Below are 25,177 nucleotides of genomic sequence, written 5' to 3'. Positions count from 1 at the left end.
GCTCTTAAGTTAAGGTCAGTTTTGGCCATTTCTCACACATTACTAAAGGACAAACTAGGAGCCAGTTAAAAATCTGTACGAGGCAAATGCCTACTTGTCTGTGACAGCCTAGACACACATCAAGTAATGGAATTTTTACTCTGAAGTACCAAAAAAATTGCAGTTCTCAGCTCTTTTGCTACTTGCTCTCTTTAACCCCTGTGCTAATAAGCAAGTATTGATTGCTTAAGGTACAAATGCTGATAAGCTGAAATTGTGACATCCCTCCAGGAGATAAACACACCCCTGCCCTGAGGACATGCTAGTTTTGGAGGCTGGTGGTCTCCTTCTCAGGCAGGAGAGACTTCTTAGCAACTCACCAAGGTGAACACCTGCAGCTACACCTTAGGGGGAGGTGCCTGGCCCACATGGTAATGGTTGGCAAACACACCATGAGAAACTGGTGCCCCTTATGGGGCACTTCAGCAAACACACTAAACAACAGTTCAGAAACCTAACTTGTGCTTTGCATGCTACTATCCAACACTAGATTTTAGACTTTTAAAATGCTTTCCCATAATTATGCAGCTGTGGTTATGTGGTATTATTACACTAACCAAACTGTAAAAAGCCACTACAAAAAAACAGCAAACAAGGAAAAAAATGTATTTCCCACATCCTTGCACTTCAACAGCATCACTGCCAATGTTGCTTAACAACAGCAGATTTCCTTACTACCTTCTTGGTCATAATCCTTACTTATATAAGTTACTGGACGCGAGTCCATTTCGTTCTGAAAGCTCCAGCAAATTCAGGTCTCAAGAAAAAGCCTGAGATGAGAGGGTGCTGGACACTGTTACCCCTGCAAGGTGCCAGGTTATGAGCGAGTGTACTGCACCGTGCTGTATTTGGTGACTGTGGAAGACCTGCTCAGTGTGGCGCTGGCAGGAGGTGCTCCTTCTAAGTTGGAGCCCACCTGGTTGAGCAGGGAGTCTGTGATCAACACGTGCTCTTGCTTTCCTGTGCCAGCACTTGCTGCCTGCTCACCTCTGCTCTGCCCCCCTGGTGCTGTCACGACCCTGTTGTTCACCATCACGCTGTGCCCCTCCGCCAGCTCGGGGAAGCTGAGAGAGCCCTGCTCTACAGCAGGCACAAGGACCCTCTCCCTCTCCCTCACCACGACGTACTGGGAGTCAGGGAGATCCTGTACTGTCAGAGCTCCTGACTTCACCACGTTACTTCCGTGTGGCAAACTGGGGATTTCCACCATGCCCTGCAAGCTCGATGCAGGTGCCAGCACCCTCTCTGTCACCACTAGGTTCTCTTTAAATTTGGGCTCTAGAAAGAGAGTGGCCGAGTGGCCAGGAGCTCCTGCAGAGTAGGATGTCTCCATCGTGGTGAAATTAGTCTTTGCGTGGGCAGTGGGAAGGGGCTGGGTGTTGCACTGCCCAGAGTGGGACGAGAAAGTTGTTTCTGTGACCACCTCCTCAGACAAGGTGTCTCCTCCTGCACCACTGCCCACCGGTACCGGAGGGGTGGGCTGGAAGTGGCTGCCTGAGGCAAAGGCTTGCTCAGAGCTGGAAGCGTTTTGCTGATCTAAGAACCATGACTTTGTATCATTAAGAATGAAACCCGATTCATTCCTGGAGCTACTGTCTTTCATGTTGATTTGTCTGCCTATACATATTTCTGCTAGAGTCTTAAATTTATCTCCTAAGTCATCAAGGAAATGGTCATCAAGATCACCCTCGATGAAGCTGCAGCAGCCGATGGAGCCATGGGGGGAGCCTGACTCTCCCTGGGAGTAAACAAGGAGACAGTCGTTTGCGGCCTTGGCTTCATCTTCATCCGCAAAAGAGACAGCTTTCTACAGACAGAAAACAAAAGCAAGAAGTTCATTAGTGCCAGCTTTAGACTTGACAAATTTGGAGATCAGAGACACTTGTGTCAAAGAGGTTAAAATAAGAAAATTTAACTGAACCCACAGAAGTCATCAACAAAGCGAGGGCAGCACTTAAAAGAGCATTTTGGGTTGTTTTTTTTGAAATTAGACTGAACTCCACGGTACACATGACAAGAAGAAAAACCTGAAATTAAATTGATAACATTGGGTACTATCACCACCTGCTGCTATTCCTACCAGAAATTGTGCCATTTGTGATACTGATCCATCCTCACAAACTTGATTGTTTTTATCTTGGTGCAGTGAATGAACTTCAGCTCTAACTGAGGTGTTAATGGCACAGTGCCAGAACTCCGTCTGAGTGTGTCCTAACATTTAAATGTACATTTAATGAGTACAAGCTGGCATGTTATCACCTGCCACTGCCCTTTTCACTAGCATAGCCTGCAGGATCACACCCAAGGAGCCCAAAAGCAAACAAATCACAAAGTTAAATGGCTCGATAACTGCAGGAACAGTAGTCCAGCATATAAAATTTTAGGCTCTATGCAAGCCACTTTGTAACCAAAGGCTCACAGGTTCTGCCTACTCTGCTTCCAGGGCCAGCTCAGTCCAAAAGCAGCATCTGCAATTGAGTTGCTGCCAGTGATAGCACAAATACCCATGTAAACTTTTGCAATAGCCAGTTTACCCAGTTCCAGGGGTGAAAACAGACAAATCCCCTGGGCCTGCTGAACCAGCTCAACATAACAAAGCTGCTGGCTTGTGCTCAAAACCACTTTTCTGCCACATTCGAAGTTATAGAGTACATACTAGCTCAGGCATCTGTGTAATGTGGTATATATCCAGACCCAGATTGCCTCTGAATGTTCATCTATGTTTGATCCTGGAAGTAGGCACATTACCTGAGGTGCTTCTACAAAAGCCAGTATGCATCTGATACTTTGGTTTGGTTACTTCTTTGAGTTCTCACACCCTCTTCCCCCCCTGTTCTGAGATATTTTAGCCTTACAGAAGTTGTAAAGAGTACTGTAATATGACCTGTACCAAGCTTTCCTGCTGGACTTCAGCTGTCAGCTGACAGCTATGCCTAAAGTTTGTCTTGATATCATGAGGTGCAAAGAGCAGAAGGCAGCAGAATTGCTACTGTTTCATCTGTTAAGCTAGAACACCAGTAGCTAGAGCACTGAAGAGACATAAAACTATCTTCTGCTCACATCCTTCCCTGGCCTGAGGTGGTGATTCAAACATGCACAGGTACTCCCCTGCATAATCACATCAGCAGCCAGCTGTTGGGTGTAAAGATGTTTTATTTGTACAAGTGATGAACAACCCTTACACTCCCTGGCATGTGGAAACGAAACTTTCACTCCAAAGAGCTCACCAGCCTAAAGACTAATGATGTGCATTACACAAGAAGGGATAGCTGCAATGAGTAGGAAGTTTACTGGTCGATGGTTGGGTCACCAAAAAAACAAAAACAAAAAAACAACCCCAAAAAAACCAATCAAGAAGGGGATTGCAACATGTGCCTCTCACAGTGCTGATGAAAGGCCCTTTAACCAGGATGTTGGGCAAAGAGACAAGTCCAGCATCACCTACTTCATCAGCTACTTTGAAAATGCTGGTCCACCCTCTGCCACTTGACATCCATGGCTTATCTTTAAGAAACTGGCTCCATGGTAAAGTTTCTAGCTGTGACTCATGGTGAGTCACAGGTACCTCCCTACAGGCCAGATTAATGCACTTAAGTCCCCTAGATTTGTATCTCAGTGTTTCTCACAGCTTTTTCCTGGGCAAGGGGCTCCTTGGTCATTGCTGAATATTCTGGATACAATTCCAAAGCACCACCCTTTAGAGAAGTGTCTCATTGTGGAAGAACTTGGAAGCACCCAGTGCTACAAGACTGAGCACTGTCATGCTCAAAGTCCCAGATGGGAACCTAATGCAAAAATCCTTAGCACCATCAAGTCCAGATGCAAGCAGCATTGGCCATTGTATCAGGACTGTTTATATATACATATTTACTCATCTGTGTTTGTAATAACATGAACAGCATTTCCCAACATTAAGCTTAAATACCAAAATACTGTTAGTTCTGGGTCATAAGCTTACGTCATTGAAGTAGTCTCTTAAAAATTCTTCATTCATGGCTCCTGTGGCTCCCACTGTGACTCCTCCAGCCCTCACAGTCTTGCCTTCTACACCTGCCATGACTTGAGCTCCTCCAGCTGCCATGGCTTCATGCTCAGCACCAGAAAGGAGATGTGTCTGTTCTTCCCATCTTCCCTTGGTAATAATGCTGTGATGCTCTCTTACGTGAGAGACAGAGCTGCCTCCTCCTGTTGCAGTTTCCTCTCCACTCATTCCTGCTGCTGTTGCTGCTCCGATGATTGCTCCTTTTGAGTCCTCCAGTGCAGTGGGTGAGATGAAGCTTAGCACTTGCTATATAAATAACACAGATCAGGATGTGACATGAAAGTTGTGCTGTCTAGCACACAGAACTCACCAAACCAGCAGTGGGACTGGGTGGGACCTGGGAGGATGCTGTCTTATGACTTGTTTGAATTCGCACTCATGCATGTTGCTGCAGAGTAAAGGGCTTCCTGAAACTGGGTGCAGCTTCCACAACTGCATTCCCAAGGATCATGGAAATGTTTCTATAGATCATTGTTTTCCTGAAACTCAAGGGGTTGGGAATGAAAGCAGAAAAAAACCACCAAACAAACAAAACAAAAACCCTGGAAAAAAAACCCAAACAAACAAACAACAAACAAAAAAAACTCCACAAAAAGATGGATAGCAAAATTCTAGGGAGTTCAGCTGTTCCAATACAGACTCTGCCCAGCTTTAGACAAACACAAAGTGGAGGAGTGTGCACTGCCTGCTACCTCTACAGTGCTGCCTGGCCCCCTATTCTTTTTTAGCAGTTTGGCTTCCCTATTAATTGTCTTTTATGAAGAGTTTAGTGTGAGCACTGGCTCACAGTCATAGTCTTTTACTTGACTATTGTTTCTTTGTTATTGGGCATCATGCCCTTGTTCTTTGAAAACTGGGTTTTATAGCATAACGAGAATGGGCAACCCTCTCTTGGTATTCACTCTGCTCTCTCTGAAGATTTGAATTTTTTTTTTCTGCCATCTTTATTTTTAAGAATTTACTCTGTTTAAGACAGCAAATACACAGGGAAGTAATTTTAAATGTACCTGAAACTTTGAATAGAAACTAAGCTTTATAACCCATTCTTTTGTTACTTTACTATGCTCCCAGAGGGGTGCAGAACATTCCAGGCTTGCAAATGCAAATACTACACTCTTGACATCACCAATCCTTTTCCCACACTCCTATCTCCTGCTCAGATACCATCAAAGTTTGCTTGATTGCTTCCCCTTTTCTTCAAGATTTAAACATCGTGGCTGGAGTTTCCAGAGCTACTGATGAAACTCATCTTCCATGCATCCTTCACTGAAACTTCCAGGATTAATGATAATTAATTTTCACCTGTGGTCAAAATCTGCTGCACTGCTGCTGAAACAGCAGCCTGCAATGTGGAAGAAATGCCAAGTGCCAAATGAACGCCTGTGTAGAAGTCAAAGAGCAACACTATGAGGGATACATGCCTTCTGCTCAGGAGCTGCTCCTTCGCTGTTCCACTGACGCAACATCGCTTCGCTGCAGTCCGGTATCGCAACAAATCCCTTTCTTCCCTTCACTCCTGAACCACAGGGACACAGCAGCAGTAACAGTGGAAGAACTATGGGGAAAGAGAAGTTTGCCATTAGCTGTGTGATGATGAGGTTCAAAGCATGCTAAAAGGCAGTACCGAAAACTGGTCAGCTCTCATACTGAGATTTATCTTTAGTGAGCTACTGAATGGAATGAGGGCTGATAAAGACTGAAGACACTTCTAAATATTCAAGAAATACCTAGAAAGGTATGGCAAGCTGGATTCCTAGAGAGAAAACTGACAAATAACCTGCTGGGGCCTCAATCCCACAGATGATGACACATGTATATAGCTATACTGCTATCAAAAAATCTCATATACCAAACCCAAACCCTAGGTATCACTGCACAACTTCAGTATTTCTGACTCCTGTTCTTTTATCACTAGATAATGACACAGAATCATGTATGTTCCACCTCACCACTCCAGTGACACATCTAGAGCATTGCCTGCGAAAATAAAACAAGTCAGTTTCAGGAGCAGAATGTGTTCCTGTGGCACAGACTTAGTTTTGCCACAACTGGATTGTATAAGCAATAGACCTGCCATTTCAAACATAGCACTGGTACACATGGCCATACCCTGACAACGATATTATTCTCTTATTTTTGAGCTTCTGTTTTGTCTTACAACACCACATGCTGCTCAGAGCCAGACACCAAACCCGGGTCTGCAGTGAGGGAAGAGAAGAGAGTGGAGAGCGTGCTGTGGCTTGAGTGGGAAGAGTTAGGGTTCACACTGAGAGGTGTGGGAACACTGAAAAGATTCCTTACTGTTTCCCCACCTGTTATTTACAGCACCATAAACAAATATTACAGCTGTACATATTAATTTCAAAATGCACAGCTTGAAATTCTTTGCAGGTGGATTGCTGACGTTACCAAAATTAGCTGGGGATTTGCTGTGGCTTCACACAGGCAAGGAGTTGACACAACATATACCAGGATGATAACACCTGGGAGCTGGACTGTTTCTTTTCTGATGCTTTGCAGACGGTATTTACAGTGCTCCTGAGATACATAGAACAACTACTTACGCAGCAGGAGTAAGAATGCCAAGATGATAAGCGCAATCGCTCCTGGTCCCAGGCCCACTGACTTAGAGCCAACATATTTCTCTTTGCAGACGCCTTCATCCCCACAATCACAAACAGTCAGCTGCAGAGACTGTGCTTCAGCACAGCTCAACCCTTGGAAATCCTTAACTAGGATGGGAACTTGAGCTCTGCCTGGCTTCAGGTTTTGTGGTATCAGCTGTATGCTGGTGCCTGAGGCAGAAGCGGGGGTTAAAGAAAAAGAAAAGACAGACAAGGAATGAGAAAGTTAACTTCTGTAAAATAAGGGAAATAAAACTTTCACAGTCTCTCAACAAAACCCCTCCAGTTAACTACAGTTGATGCAACAAAATTAAGTTTAATTAGCTGCTGCTATGGTGTATATTATAATATTATTAATATATTATTACTGTATATATCCATTAGCAAATTCACAGATGACACTAAGCTGGGGGGCAGTGTGGATCAGCTGGAAGGCAGGAGGGCTCTGCAGAGAGATCTGGACAAACTGGGGAGTTGGGCTGATTCCAATGGGATGAGGTTCAACACGGCCAAGTGCTGGGTCCTGCACTTTGGCCACAACAACCCCATGCAGCGCTACAGGCTGGGGACAGAGTGGCTGGAGAGCAGCCAGGCAGAAAGGGACCTGGGAGTCTTTATGAAGCTGAACATTAGCCAGCAATGTGCCCAGGTGGCCAAAAAAGGCCAATGGCATCCTGGCCTGTATCAGCAACAGTGCGGCCAGAAGGTCCAGGGAAGGGATTCTGCCCCTGTACTCAGTGCTGGTGAGGCCACACCTCGAGTACTGTGTCCAGTTCTGGGCCCCTCAGTTCAGGAAGGAGATTGAGGTGCTGGAGCAGGTCCAAAGGAGGGCAACTAGGCTGGTGAAGAGGCTCCAGCACAAGTCCTATGAGGTGAGGCTGAGGGAGCTGGGGCTGTTCAGTCTGGAGAAGAGGAGGCTCAGGGGAGACCTCATCACTCTCTACAACTCCCTGAAAGGAGGTGGGAGGCAGGGGGGGGTTGGTCTCTTCTCCCAGGCAGCTCCCAGTAAGACAAGAGGGCATGGACTTAAGCTCTGCCAGGGGAGGGTTAGCTTAGATATTAGGAAGAAATTCTTTACAGAGAGGGTGATCAGGAATTGGAATGGGTTGCCCAGGGAGGGGGTGGATTCTCCATCCCTAGAAGTTTTTAAGAAGAGATTGATGTGGCACTCAGTGCTATCGTCTAGGAACCACGGCAGTAATGGATCAAGGGTTGTATTTGATGATCTCAGAGGTCCTTTCCAACCCAGCTGATTCTGTGATATACTCCATTTATATATACAAGCATTTCCCAAACTTATACGAATGGAAATGCAAGAAGAAAGAGTTCATCTCATTTGGAAATACTCTTTCAAAACTATTTATGACTTTTGATTTTGTTCTTATTGTTCTAGACAATCTTAGACAAGGTACACAGTATTCCCCCTTTTCAAGGCCCACTGTGCACTGATTTATACATTTATTTGTAAGGTAAAGCAACTTCAGCCAATAACACAAATATACCTCCAAGCTCTTAGTTTAAAACAAGCATCTTCCATGCTTGCTTGGAAGCATCATTGCATGCTTTTGTAGGAAGATAGGAATTACCAGCATTACCCATAAAATCCTGGTCACCACATACGGTTCATCAAGATAGGCAAAGATGGTACCATTGAGGGAAGGTGACAGGCCCCAGAAGACCTGACTCTGCTTTTAGAGCTATTGGAGAGAAGGGAGCAGAATTTGAGTGATCTGTCTTCAAGCCTGACACTATACACATGGGACTTGTTTGGTCTCTAAACTGTCAATCTGACTGGAATTAACAAATTACAACACTGGGACTAAATTAAAGAACTAAAAGTTATTAAAAAGGTATTGTCTTACCATTTCTGGATCCAATTATCCATTTTTTTGCTGTCCCTTCTGGTTTATCAACGACAGCAAAGCTGAAGGGCTCACTGTTTGGGTAACCATCCAAATCATTAGCTGTAACATTAACTGATTTTGCATTTGAACACACATTCTGCACAGGGTTCACAATAACTGGGCAGTTATCATTCTCATCTTTAACTTCAATGATGACTGTGCCAGTGGCTGTTTTCTTAGGAGTATCTAAGATATTAAAATATGAAAAATTAATTTGCTTTGAAAAGTACAAAAATTTCACCTTAAAATAGAAACCTTGGTATTTCCCAAAACACAAACACAGGTGAAATAAGCTGAAAGAGTTCTCCCTGGAGCATATGGAAGCAGTATTTCATTCCTGATGTTGGTAAACATGTTGATAAAGTTCTTTTGAAGGTAAGCTGGTTTACTATGTTAACTTAAAAAAAAAAGTACTTCTTGTGTATAGGTACACAGTAACTTGCAGATTACAGAAAGATAACTCTTAGAAGATACACAGGAAGTTCAGGGCATCATTCTTGTGTAACAGTCAAGAAAACTGAGGACTCTGAAATCTGTTGATTAGCATACTGAGCTAATCAACTGTTCTACCTTGACAAGGGATGTTCCTATCAGACTTGGGAAGTCTGGATAGAAGTTGGGAGGTTAAAACAACTCTAGTTGTAGAAAGGCAAACAAAACCCTAAATAAGCCCATTAATGTGAAAATAAAACCATTCTCAACTTACCAGTAGTTACACCCAATATGGTGAAAGTGTAGGTACCATTTACTACATAAGGTGATTCATGATCAAGTTTTTTGGCAAGTTGGATTTCACCTGTGGTTGGGTCTATTGTGATCCAGTTTGCTGTATCACTTCCTTTCATGTATCTGATTAAAATTGTACATAAAGATGTAAGCATTTAGAATGATGACAACAACCATCAACAGAAAAAGCAGCTTCACTGTATGTTTACTCTTCATTTAAAGCAGAGACCAAATCTGTAGGTCTGAGGTCTGACACTCCTGCCACTGCAACTGGTTTCAACTATAAAACTGAATTTATGAATCAGAGAATTGTTTTGGCTGCAAAAGACCTTTGAGATCATCAAGTCCAACCATTCACCTAGTATTACTAAGTACTCCACTAAACTATGTCCCTAAGCACCACTTCTACACATCTTTTAAATACCTCCAGGGAGGTATTTAGTCATTGGACTCAACCACTTCCCTTGATAGCCTGTTCCAGGGTGTGACAACCCTTTCAGTAAAGAATTTTTTTCCTAATATCCAGTATCCTAATATCCCACTATTAGGTTTAGACCTTCTGTGGCACAACTCGTGACTCTTTCCTCTTGTTCTATTGCTTGTTACTTGGGAGAAGAGACCAACCTCCTCTTCACTACAACCTCCTTACAGGTCTGCTCCATGTAGGACTTGTCCTCTAGACCTTTCACTGGCTCTGTGAACTTCTTCTGCATGCTGAAATCTTCTTTTTCTTCTAGAGCCAGGATTTAGGTGTGGAGATATTTAATCTCAGGGAGAGAGAGCAGAACAGGAGAGGGACCTGTGCTGTCAGTCATGGTCCTCTTCCTCTCCATCCCTGATCCCAACAAAATTTCAGCAGCAACCACCCAGGAGAGACTGAATTACAGGCACTGGGGAGAGGGGACCACTACTGAGTACCTATGTCTGCTGGGCTGCAGTAAAAGCCATGGTGGTGATTCAACTAGGTTTTAACTAAAGAGGCACAATTCAAAATCTAAATACATACACAGCCTTATCTATTTTACACCCTTTCTACCCAACTGCTAGATGATTCTGTATATTTCTCCCTAAAATTTCTGCAGATGACGAGTTGGGCAAGTCAGTCTGCTCCACAAAGAATACAGGCATGACAAACAGCATGCAAGCACAGGCAACTTCAGCCCAAACACTCTCGTTTCACCACAAATGACCAGACAAGCAGGATTTTCAAGTCAACTGTTTTCCATGTAATAGAATATTGATGAGTATGTTGTTTTAGGTGTGAAATATACGCAGTAGAAAACAATTGGCTTTGAAAATATTTCAGTTCAATATACACAATTTGACAGTAGAATTAATTTCTGACATACTCTGTTATGATGAGTAATAGAAAGTTTCTTACGTAATGTGCTTTGCTATTTTTCCAGTGTCTTCATCAATGGCTTGATACTGTCCAATAACTTGTTTTATCTGTATTTTCTCACTTGCTTCTATAATTTTTGTTCCACCGGGGAATGCCACACCTTCACGCACATTAATCACATTAATTTTAATTGAAATTGTTTGTGCTTTATAACTGTGTCTAATTGACTTGTGGAACTCAGCTTTGTTTGTAACAACAATGCCCAATTTTAGGCTTTGCATTTTTTCATAATCCAGCTCCTACATCAATAAAAAATAAGAAAAAAACATTCAGAATTTGGCAGAATCTGATACCTAGGCAACACTCATGCGCTTAGTGTTTAAATAATATTATTTAAATATAGCTGTACCAGCCTTATGATTTAAATGAGGGTGCTAACAGTAGAAGAAAGAACTGTTGGTTAAAATGTTGCTCTCAATATGTATTGATTCAACTCTTTAAAGGAAGATTGCTCTTTTTATGTTTGATGGATGGCACCATAGGTATGCCTCTATACTACTTAAACTATTTCAAGGTTGGTTCAATGAGTCCTACCCACAGTATTCTGTCTTTCAATGAATCAGTGGTTACTATTACTTGACTTTTACTTCTTTTAGAAACAAATTACTTGCCTAATATTTATTATAATTTTTTCCCAATTATCAATTTTCAGATAAGGAAATGAGAGCAGAAAAAAAAAAAAAAAAGGTACTTAATGCACTCTGCACCTTCAGTTCTTGTGGACTAAAGGGGAGTAAAATTAGTAAGACAGAAATTTTCCTTTATGGATAATACTTTCAAAATTTCAAGGTATGGAAGTCTGTGAAATAGTCTGTAGCCCATGACTCATGAACTAGGTGTTGTCTGCACCATTATCTGTGGCCATGAGAAACAAAGAAATTTAAAATGAGACCAGAAAGAAGAGCAAATAAGGGGAAGTTTACAGCATATATGTTAGTGCTGCTACCAGACATGTAAAGTTTGGGAACTTCTGCCCCACTTGATACGTATTTGAGATCATACAGAATGTAGTAAAAAGTAAAAAAGCTGGACAAAATTATTTACTATTGAAGACACCAACAAAGAATATGCCAAAGGAGGAGTGTACACCATGTAAAGTTATATGATTTACATACTGACTAATATAATTAATTTGCATGCTAAGTTAGGGGGAACAAATTATTCTAATATTTAGGAAAACTTTCTAAATAATATACTAACCTTCACAACAGTCAAAATTCCTTCATTTGTTTGGGTATCTGTTACTATATGAAAAAAGCCATCTTCATTTCCAGAAACAAATGAAAAGTTTGCCAGCCAGTTATCAGAAAACATTTCATCTTTGTCAAATACTTTTATTCGCAAAATTTCCACATTTGCTCTGTTTTCTTCAATGCTTCCTTCAAACTGCAAGGGAAAAACACTGTTTTAAAAAGATGTCATGATTTACTTTGTTTCACCAATGCCAAGAAAGTTTGCACCACTTTATACTAAGGAATGGCATACTGGCACGTGTAAATTCCAAAATTGCCAAAACATGCCAATTATTGTGAAAAATATACTTACCACATTACCTTCAACCACAGGCAGATTGTCATTGACATCCAAAATCTTGATTTCTAAATCACATGTTGCAGCATTCCCACCTATTTCACCACCACGGTCTTTTGCTTCTACCACCAAGGAATAGCTGCTATGTATCTGCCATGATAAGAAATAAAAGTATTTAAACCAGGCTAAAATTTTTTCTTTGTTGTATTATCTGTATAACATTTTGATAGTCCTTGTCACCAATTATAACTCCTTTTCCCTCTAGCTAGTAGTAAATCTCACACACAGCTACCTTGACAGACCCTGCTGAGGGTTTGAAAAGGATTTGGGACTTCTTTATCTCCCTCACAAAGAGTTAGACTATACTTATTTGGCAAATTAAAAATACTGAGCAGCCATAAACAGAGACAGGACCAGTGATAACCTGCATGTCCAGACAGTGCTAGAGGCAGGGATGCTGCTGTCAGCTCCAGAGCTAACATCTAGATCACCATCTGCTGGCCAGTGAAAATTCATGCAGGTACAGGTAAAGTGGCTGATAATACGTGGCTTTCAATGCTGTTTCACATCAGCACCCATCCTCATTCTGTGCACCATGATTTGCATAGTAGGCTATGAAAACCTAGATGTGGCCAGCTGCTTTGCTCATGGTGATCTGGGTTGTCTTTGCCATAAGCTCTCCAGCACAGAGAAATGCCCTCTTGCTGCCCTGGCTGTATGGGAGGGACAGAAAGCAAAAGCCATTTGGGTTAGTGCTGTACTAGAGAGGTGACGAACTTCAATCTTAATCTTGTCACCTTCCTCCCTGTCCCTGAAAAATATATATTGGCCAGACAAGGTTTTACTCCTAAGGGAGGTAAAGGTAGGTAGAAGAGCCAGCTCCACAGCCTGGCAAGTGGAGCTGAAGGCACCAGAAGAACGCTACTGAGAGACATTAAATGGGAAGGGTTTTTTCTTACCTCTCTGTCAAGGTTTATTTTTGCTACTCGAACCTCACCAGTGTCCTTATTCATACTGAATGCAGCACTAGGGCTTTGGGAAATGATCCTGAAAGCAATTTTGGAATTTAGGTTATTTGGTTCATCTGCATCTGTTGCGTTTATCCTCATTACAATTGTACCTGTAGTAAAAAACCAAAAAAAACCAAAATATAGCATGCTTACACTGCCATGGTCTGGCAAGTATTTTTACTGTAATGTCACAGATTAGGATACTGTTGTCAAATGCACTGCACAATTTTCTGATGCTCTTGCCTTTGCTTATTTCATGACTAGAGCTAAGGAACCTTCCTAAGATCCAAATCACACATGTTAAAAGCTTATCCTCTAACAACCAAACCCACTACATCAGCATATCTGCAACTCACAGAAATCAGTGCAACAGAATTACACAGCAGGTTGAATTCTAAAGATGTCAGAAAACTGTAGATACCATAAAGAGAAGAGAGAAGAAGTTTCTAAGCCACAAGCTGCATTTTCCAACAGATTCACTCAAAATACATTAGCTGGAGTTCAGGCAAAGCAGCAGTTGCCACATGGACTTGAAAGAAAGTTGAGGGAACTGAATACCTCACCCAAGTGGACAGTCAGTAATTTGTTTCTTCAGATTATGATCCCATTGGGAGGCATGCAATGCCAGGTTGGTTTACTCTGGTTTATCTTCAGGGAAATAATCTATCACTCTTATGATTACTGATACCAATAAGAAAACTGCCACTAATTTGTTCCTTGAGGGTTAGGTCACAGATATATGTACATGAACAGTGAAGTTCCCTTCCAGCCCATTAATGAAGAAGGGCTCTTTATGAGCATGGCAGAGAAGAGTCCCTCCCAAATAGGCTGGGATTGTAAGGTCAGAAAGCAGACTGAATTTCTCTTGCAACTCCTGCAGAAGGGCTCTGGTCCCTGGATTTGCGGTAGCTTTGACACTACACCAAAGATGCCCTAAGAATAATTGCTCTCTGCTGCCTTCATGTGGAGGCTTTCCCATCACCATACTATACAGTTTAGCCCTGAATAAAAAAATTGCACTCACACATGTATAAACTAGCCTACACAAGCATGAAAATGCATCCTTGTTACTGAAGTCATGCTGCTGCAAAGAGTGTATCTGCTCATGCACTTGCACGCATTGGGAAAAGCTAACTAAATGAAAAAAAAAATTAAAATAATGTTACCTGTTTCACTTAATTCTTCAATTGAACCAACAAAAACTTGATGTGAAAACACTGGAAAATTGTCATTTATATCCACAACTTTAATTGGGAGATCTATTGGCTCTTCCAGTTTTGCTCCATTCTTATCTAAAGCATGACCTCTGAGCTGGAATAATATGGACAGAAACAATAAGCAAATACTATGAGTTACTGTAATACATATAAATACATACGAAAAATATAAATATATAAAAATATATGTAATACATATATAACAAAATGGAAGCATTATATAAGCATACACAATATGCTTAGAAATATAAGCACACCTACACACACAGATAACCAGAAACTGGATTAAAACTAACTGAAGCAAACACATTTGAACAAAATAAATAAAAAATGGATAGAAGGGCACCTAGAAGGAGAAAGTTACTATCCAACTTACAAGCAGCATTGGAGTCTTTTCTCTGTCAACCCTTCCTGTTATGTTCAGATCTCCAGTCTTTCCATTGATAACAAATAATCCATAAGGGGGTTCTGTTACTCCTTGACCAGATATAGTGTAGGTCACCACTATCCCTGTATCTTCAAGATCAGAATGTATCTAGCAGGAATATATCAGATTAATTAGTGTTTGGCAAGTAAAACCACGTTTAAAAATGCAAATGAAGTAATTTGGCTATTTTTATAATGAACAAAAACAAATATTAAATACATTTTCCTGCACTTGTTTGAATGTGAAGATGTTGAATGCAGGAAGATCCTGTTCTGTCTGAGGATCTTGCACAGGGAGATGAGGAACATAAGGGGCAACCCAGCAATTAGGAACCATAGAGTGGAGAGGTCTCTGGGAGAAGAAAATCAGGACTGTTTGGACAAAGAATGGGATAGGATACAACTGCAAGGAAAAGCTGGAAAACCACCATGATAAGATGAGAAACTGAATAGAGGAAAGAAGAAAACGGGCTGATCAAATAGGTAAGGGCAAATAAAATGTGGAGAAAGACTATGCGGACAATAAAAAGAGAGCCTGGAACAATGAGTTGAGCAGAGAATCATAGAATCATAGAATCCTAGGGGTTGGAAGGGACCTCGAAAGATCATCTAGTCCAACCCCCCCAGTTAGAGCAGGGCCACCAAGAGTACATCACATAGGAACGTGTCCAGGCGGGTTTTGAATGTCTCCAGTGAAGGAGACTCCACGACCCCCCTGGGCAGCCTGTTCCAGGGCTCTGTCACCCTTACAGTAAAAAAATTTTTCCGGATATTCAATTTGAACCTCCTGTGCTCCAATTTACACCCATTACCCCTTGTCCTATCACTGGTCACCACTGAGAAGAGCCTAACTCCACCTCCTTGACACTCACCCCTTACATATTTGAAAACATTGATGAGGTCACCCCTCAGTCTCCTTTTCTCCAAACTAAAGAGACCCAGCTCCCTCAGCCTTTCCTCATAAGGGAGATGTTCCACTCCCTTAATCATCTTAGTAGCTCTGCGCTGGACTCTTTCAGGAGGAGATTGAAATTATCTGAACAAAGCCTGGGAATAAAATATGACAAGTTTTTAAGGGAGATTAGACCTAAGCTAGCAAGTGTGACCAGGACTGAGGAAATTACACCCAAAGAAGAAAGGTCAGATCTGCAGAGGAATAGGCAGAAGGGGCTGTATATTGTTAGCAAGCATCTGAAACATCTGGAAAAACACATGTGCCTTGTGTCAGCATCACCAAAGAGGCATCCCAAGCAGAGGGTAACAGCCTGCTACCATCTGCAGTTACTTTACATGCTGAAGTGACAGGTGTTAGTGAATTCAGGTTTCAACACTGGTGCTGAATCAAATGCACAAAGGGTAACACCTCAGGTTTTTTTAGCTCTGTTTCCTAAAACATCAGACATACACAATCATGTATGCTCCATGTACACCCTTCTGCCCAATCACCACTAGCAGTTTTGAGGCCCGCTTGCCAAGTTCAGCCACAGCTGGCTAGGAGTTGGGAAAAACTCAAAGGTATTGCACTTCCACAGAATTATGAAAACTGGGGACTGGGTAAACAAATGATTGAGCCAAATAAGGGTGCAAGAGCAACTCATTTTGCTCAAGGAAAAAGAAGGAAATGTGGCAATCTTCAATTGCCATTCATTAGTCCTTTAAAATTCAATAAATCTTTGTACATGCATTGGGGACAACCTCATTCTTATTTTACATTTTCATCTCTATTTTTATATGCATTCTGTAGTTGTCTCTCTTTGGGGCTTACTCTAGCAATTGGGTTCTTATAGGAATTGTCCTCCTCTTCCCGTATGAAAGCCGGAGGGACTGTCCATTCTCTCTTCTGTCTGACTGGGCTGCTGGGGTAGGACAGCAGGCTGCTTCTGAAATTCCGATTATAAACCTGTGAAAAAACAAGACTGCATGTCAGCATCACATTTAGCCATTTCAGATGAATGCTCTATGGCTGCTGGACTTCTGAGTAGTTTTTACTCTTTCAATATCTAGTAACTTGGAAATCATGGGGCAACACTAACCTTACAAGCCACAATCTCAAGCGCTGTGAGTTTCTAAAGCTGTTTGAACAAGAAAACTACACTAGTTTTTTTCATCAAGACAGAATTAGGTAAGACAGGTTTTAAAGACAAGAACAAGTTCCCATGACCAGGGGTTAGTGAAAATACACCTGTTTTGGGAAACATAAGTACATGTCATCAGACATGAGGTCTGGCACTAAGGCTGTTTTAAACAACCATTTCTGCCTTACTAACCAGTTAGTCATTCCACCAATACTGCCTAGTGCTCAGATCCTACTCATCCACTGTCTGTGATACCCTTGCTCAACTATCCCTCATTCTCACCCTTCATCTTCCTGGCCAGCTTAGTCCCTGTTGTATCTGTTGGCTTCCAGATTAACAACTGGAAATGTCTCCACAATTACTGTCCTCTATAAAATAACAGTTGATTTAATTTATAGAGAGTTAAAAAAAAGACGTCTACAAATTTAGTATTTTAGGGGAAGTTTCTCAAAGCTGAACTCCACTCAGTTTTGATGGACTGCAGAAATCTATTCGCTTACATTTCAGATTTCATTTCAGTATTCATTACACAGATTTCATGTTTAAGAAAATGGTAAAAATCAAGACTTGCACTTTGCTCAGAGAGCCCTTTTTCAGACACAAAGCAGGTTTTTTACCTTCACATAGAGTCCATCTCCATAATTCAAACAGATCTGCAATGAAAGATATGATAGTCATTATTAATTCTATGTCACTTTAGCAGTAGTAAAATTTCACTGACATAAGAACAGCAAATCCAGAAGAGGGCATCTGACCTCTATAAATTAATATTATTCCACAAAAGCTGCTGAAAAATTTACCCATAATAATTCACATTCCAAACATACACAATAATTGTAGAGTTATTACGTTTCGCACTTTTCGCCCAGCAGTAAATAGATAATAAGCAATTAATATATTTTTAAAAATAAATGCAGACTTAGTAATTTTTAAACAACCAGGTTTTAGTGTTGAATAACACTTCAGCATTCCAAAACAATGGGAAACTGCCATTGCTAGAATCAAGTGCTGGTTGCCAGCAGCACTCTGGAGAAGCTCTCCCTCCTGGACAAATCATGGGTTATACTGGCTGTGATTGGTCACCAGCCACATGAAAGAACACACAGATTAGATAACGTTTAAAAGCAAAGATTAATCAAAACATCAGCTGAAGTGACAGAAGCAGGTCTCTACTTAGTGCCTTGCTGGGAGGAGGTATGTCATAAATACACCCTCCCCTTACTGAGACAAAGCAGAGTTAGACACACACACGCTAGCAAGGAAATCATGCTTGCTCTCACAAAACCTGATCCCTTAACACCCAGCATTGGGACTGCCCATTTCTATATCCACCAGGACAGCTCTGCAGGCCCTTAAACACCCTACTAGATGGAAGGATGGCAGGAGCTGGAGCTATCAGCCAAATTATTGGAGGACCTGTCTTTATGCCCTCTGTCCACACAACAAGAACTCTACTACCATCAAAAACGCCCAAACAATGCAAAATGTAGGCACTGGGAAAGAGTAACAACAAAAAGTAATTTTATTACAACATGTGAAATAAACAAATAGAGCTTCTGAGCTTTCTATAGAATTCTTCTACTGTTCTTAGAACTATTAAATCCACATTATTTATTTGTTTATTTACTAGTACTAATGCCTAAGGCAAACCAGCCACAGAAAAGGCGATTTCTTACTGAAGTCAGTCAAGGAGGATTTCATGTTCTCTTTGGTTTCCAGCCTATTGACTGAGCTCTCCCTGTTCATCCCTGTGACTCAGCCCTCATTCCTCTATTGATGACAGCTTTTTTTTTTTTTAATTTTTTTTTATTTAAAGATGTTATCTCTTTCCCACATAATGCAGAAATGCTGTGAATGATATTGAGCAATCTAGCAGACCAGTGTTTCAGCTTGCACAGCAAAACTGTTTTTCAAATGGCAATTTTCCCAATGTAGATGTTCTAAAGACAAAGATAATCACACACTGAGTTCCCCAAAGACTTACTCTGTGATGGCTACAGCATCTTGCACTTTAGACCAAGTTGTTTTCATCACTATTCTTAATCTTGTTTTGTTTATTAGTTATAAGTTATTAGGTTTTTTTATTAAAATAAAATCTATTTTCATGGTTAACAAGATTCTACCTGCAGGACTGACAGCAGAATCTTGGTTTATAATCAAGGTTTTCCAACAGAAGTCGCAACTCTTTTGGAAGGTGTATAGTTTCCAAGATGTCATAGTGAACATTCTTGTTTGTTCTTATGAGTAAACTGCAGGGAGAAGTGTTTCTGTCTCAATACCAACTGGAGACAAGAGGGACAAGGTGAAAAGCTTCCTTGTACTGGAAATCCGAGAACCACAGTACAAACAGAAGTGTCTGAATTTCAACAATAAGCAGGTGTTCCACTGAGACACGTATGAAGGAAGTGGAGAAAATCGCATTAGTCACTGAAAGCAGGGAGTCTTTCATTAAGAGAGGTAAAAGTAAAAACCAGCCTGGTTTACTTAGCAGCAAAACAGGTTCAAAGCATTCTGTGTTATTCCTATGACAACAAAAAATACTTTTGCTCTTGTACTTTTCTGTCTGTAGTGCACAGGTAATCTCATCCAGGACTTCTAAGATACCCACAACAGCTGCTTAAAATCACAACTTTATTTGTGAGATGCATAAATACATGTGGAACAAATATATATGAGGGATCCCGCATTTTTATTCAAAATATAAAAAAAACCAGAAAAGCACTTTTCAGTGACATTTTCTTGGAAAAGGGGAAAGTTAGGAAAGTTACAAATCCAGCAGGTGTTGAATTATGCTTTTTTTTTTCCTTTTTCTTTTTATATTTTAGAGCTGCATTCTATTAAATGGTTTAGCACAAATAGGAAAGCCCTGTATGTCATTTGATGTGAATCACAGCCTTGGCACAAAAAACAGACATCTAGTGATCACACCTGTTGATGACACATTGCTGAGATGGGACTGTCAGAAGAAAAATGGATGGTTCCAGAAAACAAAGTGGAAAACTTGATGTCTGAAGTAACAGAAATGGAATGAAATAATACAGGAAAGTAGCAGGACTAGATGAGAGGGCATGGGAAAGAAGGGAGTGACTGCTGTGTGTAGGGAGTACAAGGCTGCTCTTGCCCAAATCCATCTTCAAGCATAGTCAGGAAATGACTAAAGGACACATTCTGAATATGCAGCTTTGTTTTATGCTGCGAAGACACAGACTGTGCAAGAAGGTATGTGTCTCGATTTGCTACACGATGAAACACTAAGTCCTAGAAACGTGTTTTTTCCTACACGCAGTGTGAGGAGATTTAGATCTCACGCCTTCTGTGTGAGACAGCTGTCTCCTGATGAAGACAACAGTCAGGTAGAGATCTTCCACATTCAGAGAAGCAGGCTGAAGGGTCCATCCATGGTTATCTACTAGGCCCTTGAGCAAGTCAAACTACACCAAGTGCTTCCTGACAACTGTTGAATCTGTTCTTAAAAACAAGTGAAGGAGGCCCCAACAGACTCCCTAGCTAAGCTACAACAGTGCCCAGCGAGCCTTACTGGTGAAAAAGCCTTTGTTAATTTTTATCCTAATTTTATTTTCCTAATTTTCAGCTTGCTGCCAAGTTGATCATGTTGCTGTTTGAATGAGATTCAGTTTCAGACTAAGGCAAATAAATTTACCTGTGTAAATGAAAACTATGTGCCTAAACTGCTGCTACACTCAACAGAAATACAGCCAACACAGACGAGGGCATCAGAGAACAGCTCAATTTGCCCCAAAGCCAGACCATATAAGCTTTTTCTCTCTGGACCCCACTGACTGTAGTTATGTCTACTTTGTACAGCAAATAGAAGATCTGTAGAGCTACGAAGCTGCTGCTGAGAACCCAACACTATTCAATCCACGTTTTGTGGTTATGACTTCAGAATAGGATTAGCCTGGTCCTACAGACCAAAACCCACAAGCAGATGGATGCACATCCCAGTGTATTTTCAAGCCAGAGGGATCAGGTTTGCACACTCTGCAGCTTTGCTTTGAAAGCACAATTTGATCCAACCAACTACTGGAGATTAATATGGATGCATCCACTCCAGTTACCATAACAGAAATCAAACACCTATACTGAGATGTCTTAATCTTAAACCAAATCTTCCTCTTTGTCATGTTAATAACACTCTCACTGAACAGCATAATTCCATTCTCTCGCTATTACTCTTCTCTTCACAATTACCCTTCATATATCTGAAAACCTACCATGCATCTTACCCACTTTCTTTTCTGAGTTGTTTAATCTCACTTCAGGAATCACATAAGAGGATTTTCCAAAAGTAGACTGCATTTTTTTGTTTTCTCTAGACTTCCCTACACAGATTCACGTTATTTTGAAGTCTAGTGTCCAGAATAATACACAGCTTTAGTCCAAGTGGATCTTATGTATTTCTTACCTGCTTCCATCTCTTGCCATAGTGCTGGTTTCTCCCTGCCTTTTTGAAAGAGTATTAAGTTGTTGATCAATGCATAGTTGCTTGTAAATACTTCTACCATATTTTAAAATGTTACGCATGATAGAAGCTAGGCTGCTTTGAATTATCTCACTCTTGCTCTTTCTAAAACTAAGCACCACATTAGGTTTTGGTTGGTCTTTTAAATTTAATCTTGTGTAAGAAATTTGGATTTCAGTAATTTCTACTGGCTCTGACATTACAATAGTGATCTAATGCATTCTGGACTGAAATTCATGACATCCAGTCCAAGACTAACATCCCTAGCATCAAGGAAGTACAATCTGACAAGTTTTTCAGAGAAAAAGTAAATTTTGTTATTTGCATAGTAAGACTCATACATCTATCAACTCTTCACTGAAAAGCAGGAAGTGTTCCAAGATTTCTTCTCTTGAAGATGTGATGCCCACCCCTTTTAGATAAGACTTGAGCCACCTGCCAGTCTCATAATCCTCAATAGCTGTGCCCGCCTGGCAAGCCCATGGCTCTGGCTGTGTGCCCAGGACACACAGTGTGCCAAGCCCAACCCCAGCCCCATGGATATCCCCAGAAAAAAAGGTGGGAGGCAGGGACAAGGGGAAAGCTTCTGTGACCTCTGCACGGTACCCAGAGATAAAATTACAGGGATGGATCCTGAGGGCAGGGAGGGACTGCAGAGAACCAAGAAACACTTCCAGGGAAAACATAGAGGAAGAATTTACAGTTCTTGGTGCTTCTAAAGTAGAAGATGCTTTGGGAACACAGAACTTCTAGATTTTATTTTGTTTTGAAGTTGTCAGTGAATCTCTGGATGCCAGAAGACATAAATGACCCTAATCTGATGCTCACCATCAAGCCACTAGACTTTCCACCACATGAATAGCTTTGTCCAGATTAGGGAAAAAAGGCAAAAAGAAACCCCAAAAAAACCCCTAACTGAACAAGAAAGGTAAACCCCAGCAATGCCTCTCTCTCCTGACATCAATCAAGTAAGCTTTATTTGGCCTGGTATTCTACCAGACAAGGCATTTAGGCACCAAATTTAGTTCACCCATAGGATATAGTATCCTGCCCCAGCTTTAGCTGAGACTGAATGAGGACTGAGAAAAAATAATTTTCCTATTTTTTTTTAGGTAAAATCAACAACATTCTGAGCCAGCGTAAGCCAAGCAAAACAGAGGATGCTGTGGCTTCAGCTATTACAGAAAGAATGGGTGGAAACCTTTGATTAAGTATCCCTCTGCACATTTCCCACTGCTCTTTTTGGGCAAACCAAGGATAAAATGTTTTCCAACAAAACCATAACTCCCAGCTTGCTGCAAAGAACAGGACCACCTGTTGCTGGCTGACTTGTGACCAACCACAAGCCTATGTTAAAGTTATCAGGCAACACGTCTCCAGCTAACAAATCTGATTTTGCAGGATCTCAAGTTTGAAGAGCAGGGTCCCCATCCACATCACCTGCCAGTGCCACCATGCAAAGAACCATCCCTGAACCCTGACCAGCTCCCTGGCCCAGCCCAATGACTGGGCCTCCACCCTCACCTTTGCCTGGTGGTGTCCCGACTTTCCAGGCATTTTGCCAGCCTGGAAAGGTGAAAAGCTAAAGAACAATGTAGCAGATACGAAAAGAGAGATTTCTGTAAAACATATAGAAAGCATCAGCCAAAATCAAACAAACCAGATGGTTTGATCACAGTTTGTTATGAAATACTCCTTGCTTTTAGCCCGGGTGGGAGGTCTAAAGGCTGATAGCTCAGAGTTACGGGTTGTGCAGGAGAAAGCCCGGAGTGTCCTGGATTGTTAAGAATTTCCCTAAGGCAATAAAAACTTGCACTAAATCATATTTTATGATCCATTTCCCCTCCTGGCACTATTTCTTCAAAAGTAATGCAGTTTGCTAATACAGATCATACACAGACCACGAAGAGGGCAACAGTACGAAATCTTCACTGCCTTCCTGTCCCTCCTGGAGTTTCAAAGAACCCCACCCATCCCAGGCACCGTTCTTACCGGGTGCTTCTACCCTCACCTGCTTTCCGACAGCAAACGGCGATGATTTTTATCTTTGTTCCAAAGGGAGAAATCCCGTTCCCAGCCACAAGCAGCCAGCGGAGGGAGCGCGGCCAAAGCCCCCCCCGGGAAGAGTTCTCCCCCGTGGCCACACATGAGCCCCCGCGGCGCTGATCTCGGGGCCGTGCGGTGCTTCCGCCGCTCCCCGCCATCCCTCTCCCACAGCTCCGCGCAAGGCTGCGCAACAACCTCCCCACCCTCGCCCGCGGTAAAGCGGAGTTTTCCCTCCTCAGCCTCCCGGTAACGGAGAGACGCCACGTCGGGGCCCGGGGACTCACCACCAGCGCAAGCAGCCGCATCGCCGCACCGCGGGGTCCCCGCGACATGGCCGCCGCCCTCTCCTCCGCGCTCTGCCCGGGTCCCGGTCACCTTGTCGGGGGAAATGGAGGCGGCCCCTGGAGGGGGGCACAAGTAGCCGCGGGTGGGTGGAGTGTACCGGGCGGGGAACCCCGGTGCGCGGTGCCGGGAGGGGGCAGGTGACGGCCGGCCCTCCCCAGCCCCGCCCGGTCCGGCCCGGCCCGACTCGACCGCACAAGACCCACCCTCGGGGCGCCAGTCCCGCAGCGAGATGTCCCGGCTGCGCCTCGCCGAGCTGTGCCGGCGGGAAGCGGCGGAGGCCGGGGCAGTGCAGCCCGTCGGGCGGGTGGCCGCCATTTCCCTGGGGCTTTCAGAGTTGGATTTTTGTCGCTTTCCCCCCCTCCCCGCCAAGGGAAGTGTGGTTGGAGGGCGTAGGAGTCATGCAAAGCACCTGTGACGATAAAATGACAAATTAACGAGTAATTGATGGGGGGGACGGGACTACAATCTCGTGGGAAAATAAAATAGTGAGTTGTTTTAGCATAACCTTCCCTGTAATTTTCGTTTTAATATGCCCCGAGCCATATCCTTTCTACTCTTATCCGGTAGAGATCTCTCCTGGATGCATCTGATTAATTGCTGCTTACAAAGGCATAACTGATTCTTCACGATGGCAAAACGATTAAATATACTTCTCATACATCCTCTCCTCTTTGAAGCACTTCCCTAATGAGTCTTTCCAAGATCACACTCAAGTGCTGTAAATAATTTCTGAAGCAGCTGGCTATGCTGCTTGGGATACTGCGTGGGATACTATGAGGGCTTGGAGGGATCCAGCCTTGGGGTAGTCTTTAAAATTACATTATGACCCCTTATTACTGTTGGAGCAGCGTGTGACACTTTCACGTTGTGTGCCATGTCAGTTGCAACAATTATATATATTTTTTTACAACATTTTAAAACAACAGATACAATATTTTTACTATGTTATAATTGTTTTACATAGCAATTTGCTCTGAAGTTGTGTATATCTATTTGTATTGCTTACTTAGAATATCATCGCTTTTGGAGTTCGCTGATGCTCTCATCTTTTTTTTTTTTCTAAATTTAAATTTTAAATAAATTAATTTAAACTTAAACAAAATGTTCTTAATTTAAAGAAAACCGAAGTCAGAAACGAAGAAACCCATGTATGCGAAATGCGCAGCGTTAAGCATTTACGTGTTCTTTCTTGGTTCTGTCACTGAGTCACTGTGCTGATCATTGTGTAAACGAACAAAAATGTGTTCTTGCCCAATAATACACTCTGAGATCCTCCGAGGATCTTCTTTAGGGTCTCAAGGGCAGGGC

General features: G+C 42.2%; 1 protein-coding gene across 1 annotated transcript; it reads right to left on the bottom strand.

Moving 5' to 3' along the window:
• Positions 1–528: 528 nt before the first annotated feature.
• LOC103531883 (desmoglein-2) lies at positions 529–23,977 on the bottom strand. The gene is made up of 15 exons (XM_030445315.1): positions 23,809–23,977; positions 17,613–17,648; positions 16,686–16,820; positions 14,871–15,029; positions 14,444–14,588; positions 13,227–13,387; positions 12,283–12,417; positions 11,938–12,123; positions 10,717–10,976; positions 9,316–9,458; positions 8,568–8,795; positions 6,646–6,876; positions 5,499–5,636; positions 3,998–4,323; positions 529–1,846 (listed from the first exon to the last, which is right to left on the bottom strand). The coding sequence occupies exons 1-15, from the start codon at positions 23,854–23,856 to the stop codon at positions 857–859; spliced, it is 3,321 nt and encodes a 1,106-aa protein (XP_030301175.1). The 5' UTR covers positions 23,857–23,977; the 3' UTR covers positions 529–856.
• Between the last annotated feature and the right edge of the window lie 1,200 nt (positions 23,978–25,177).

The sequence above is a fragment of the Calypte anna genome, chromosome 2 (genome assembly GCF_003957555.1).
Source record: "Calypte anna isolate BGI_N300 chromosome 2, bCalAnn1_v1.p, whole genome shotgun sequence".
NCBI lineage: Eukaryota > Metazoa > Chordata > Aves > Apodiformes > Trochilidae > Calypte > Calypte anna.
This window is presented reverse-complemented; position numbering and strand designations above follow the sequence as displayed.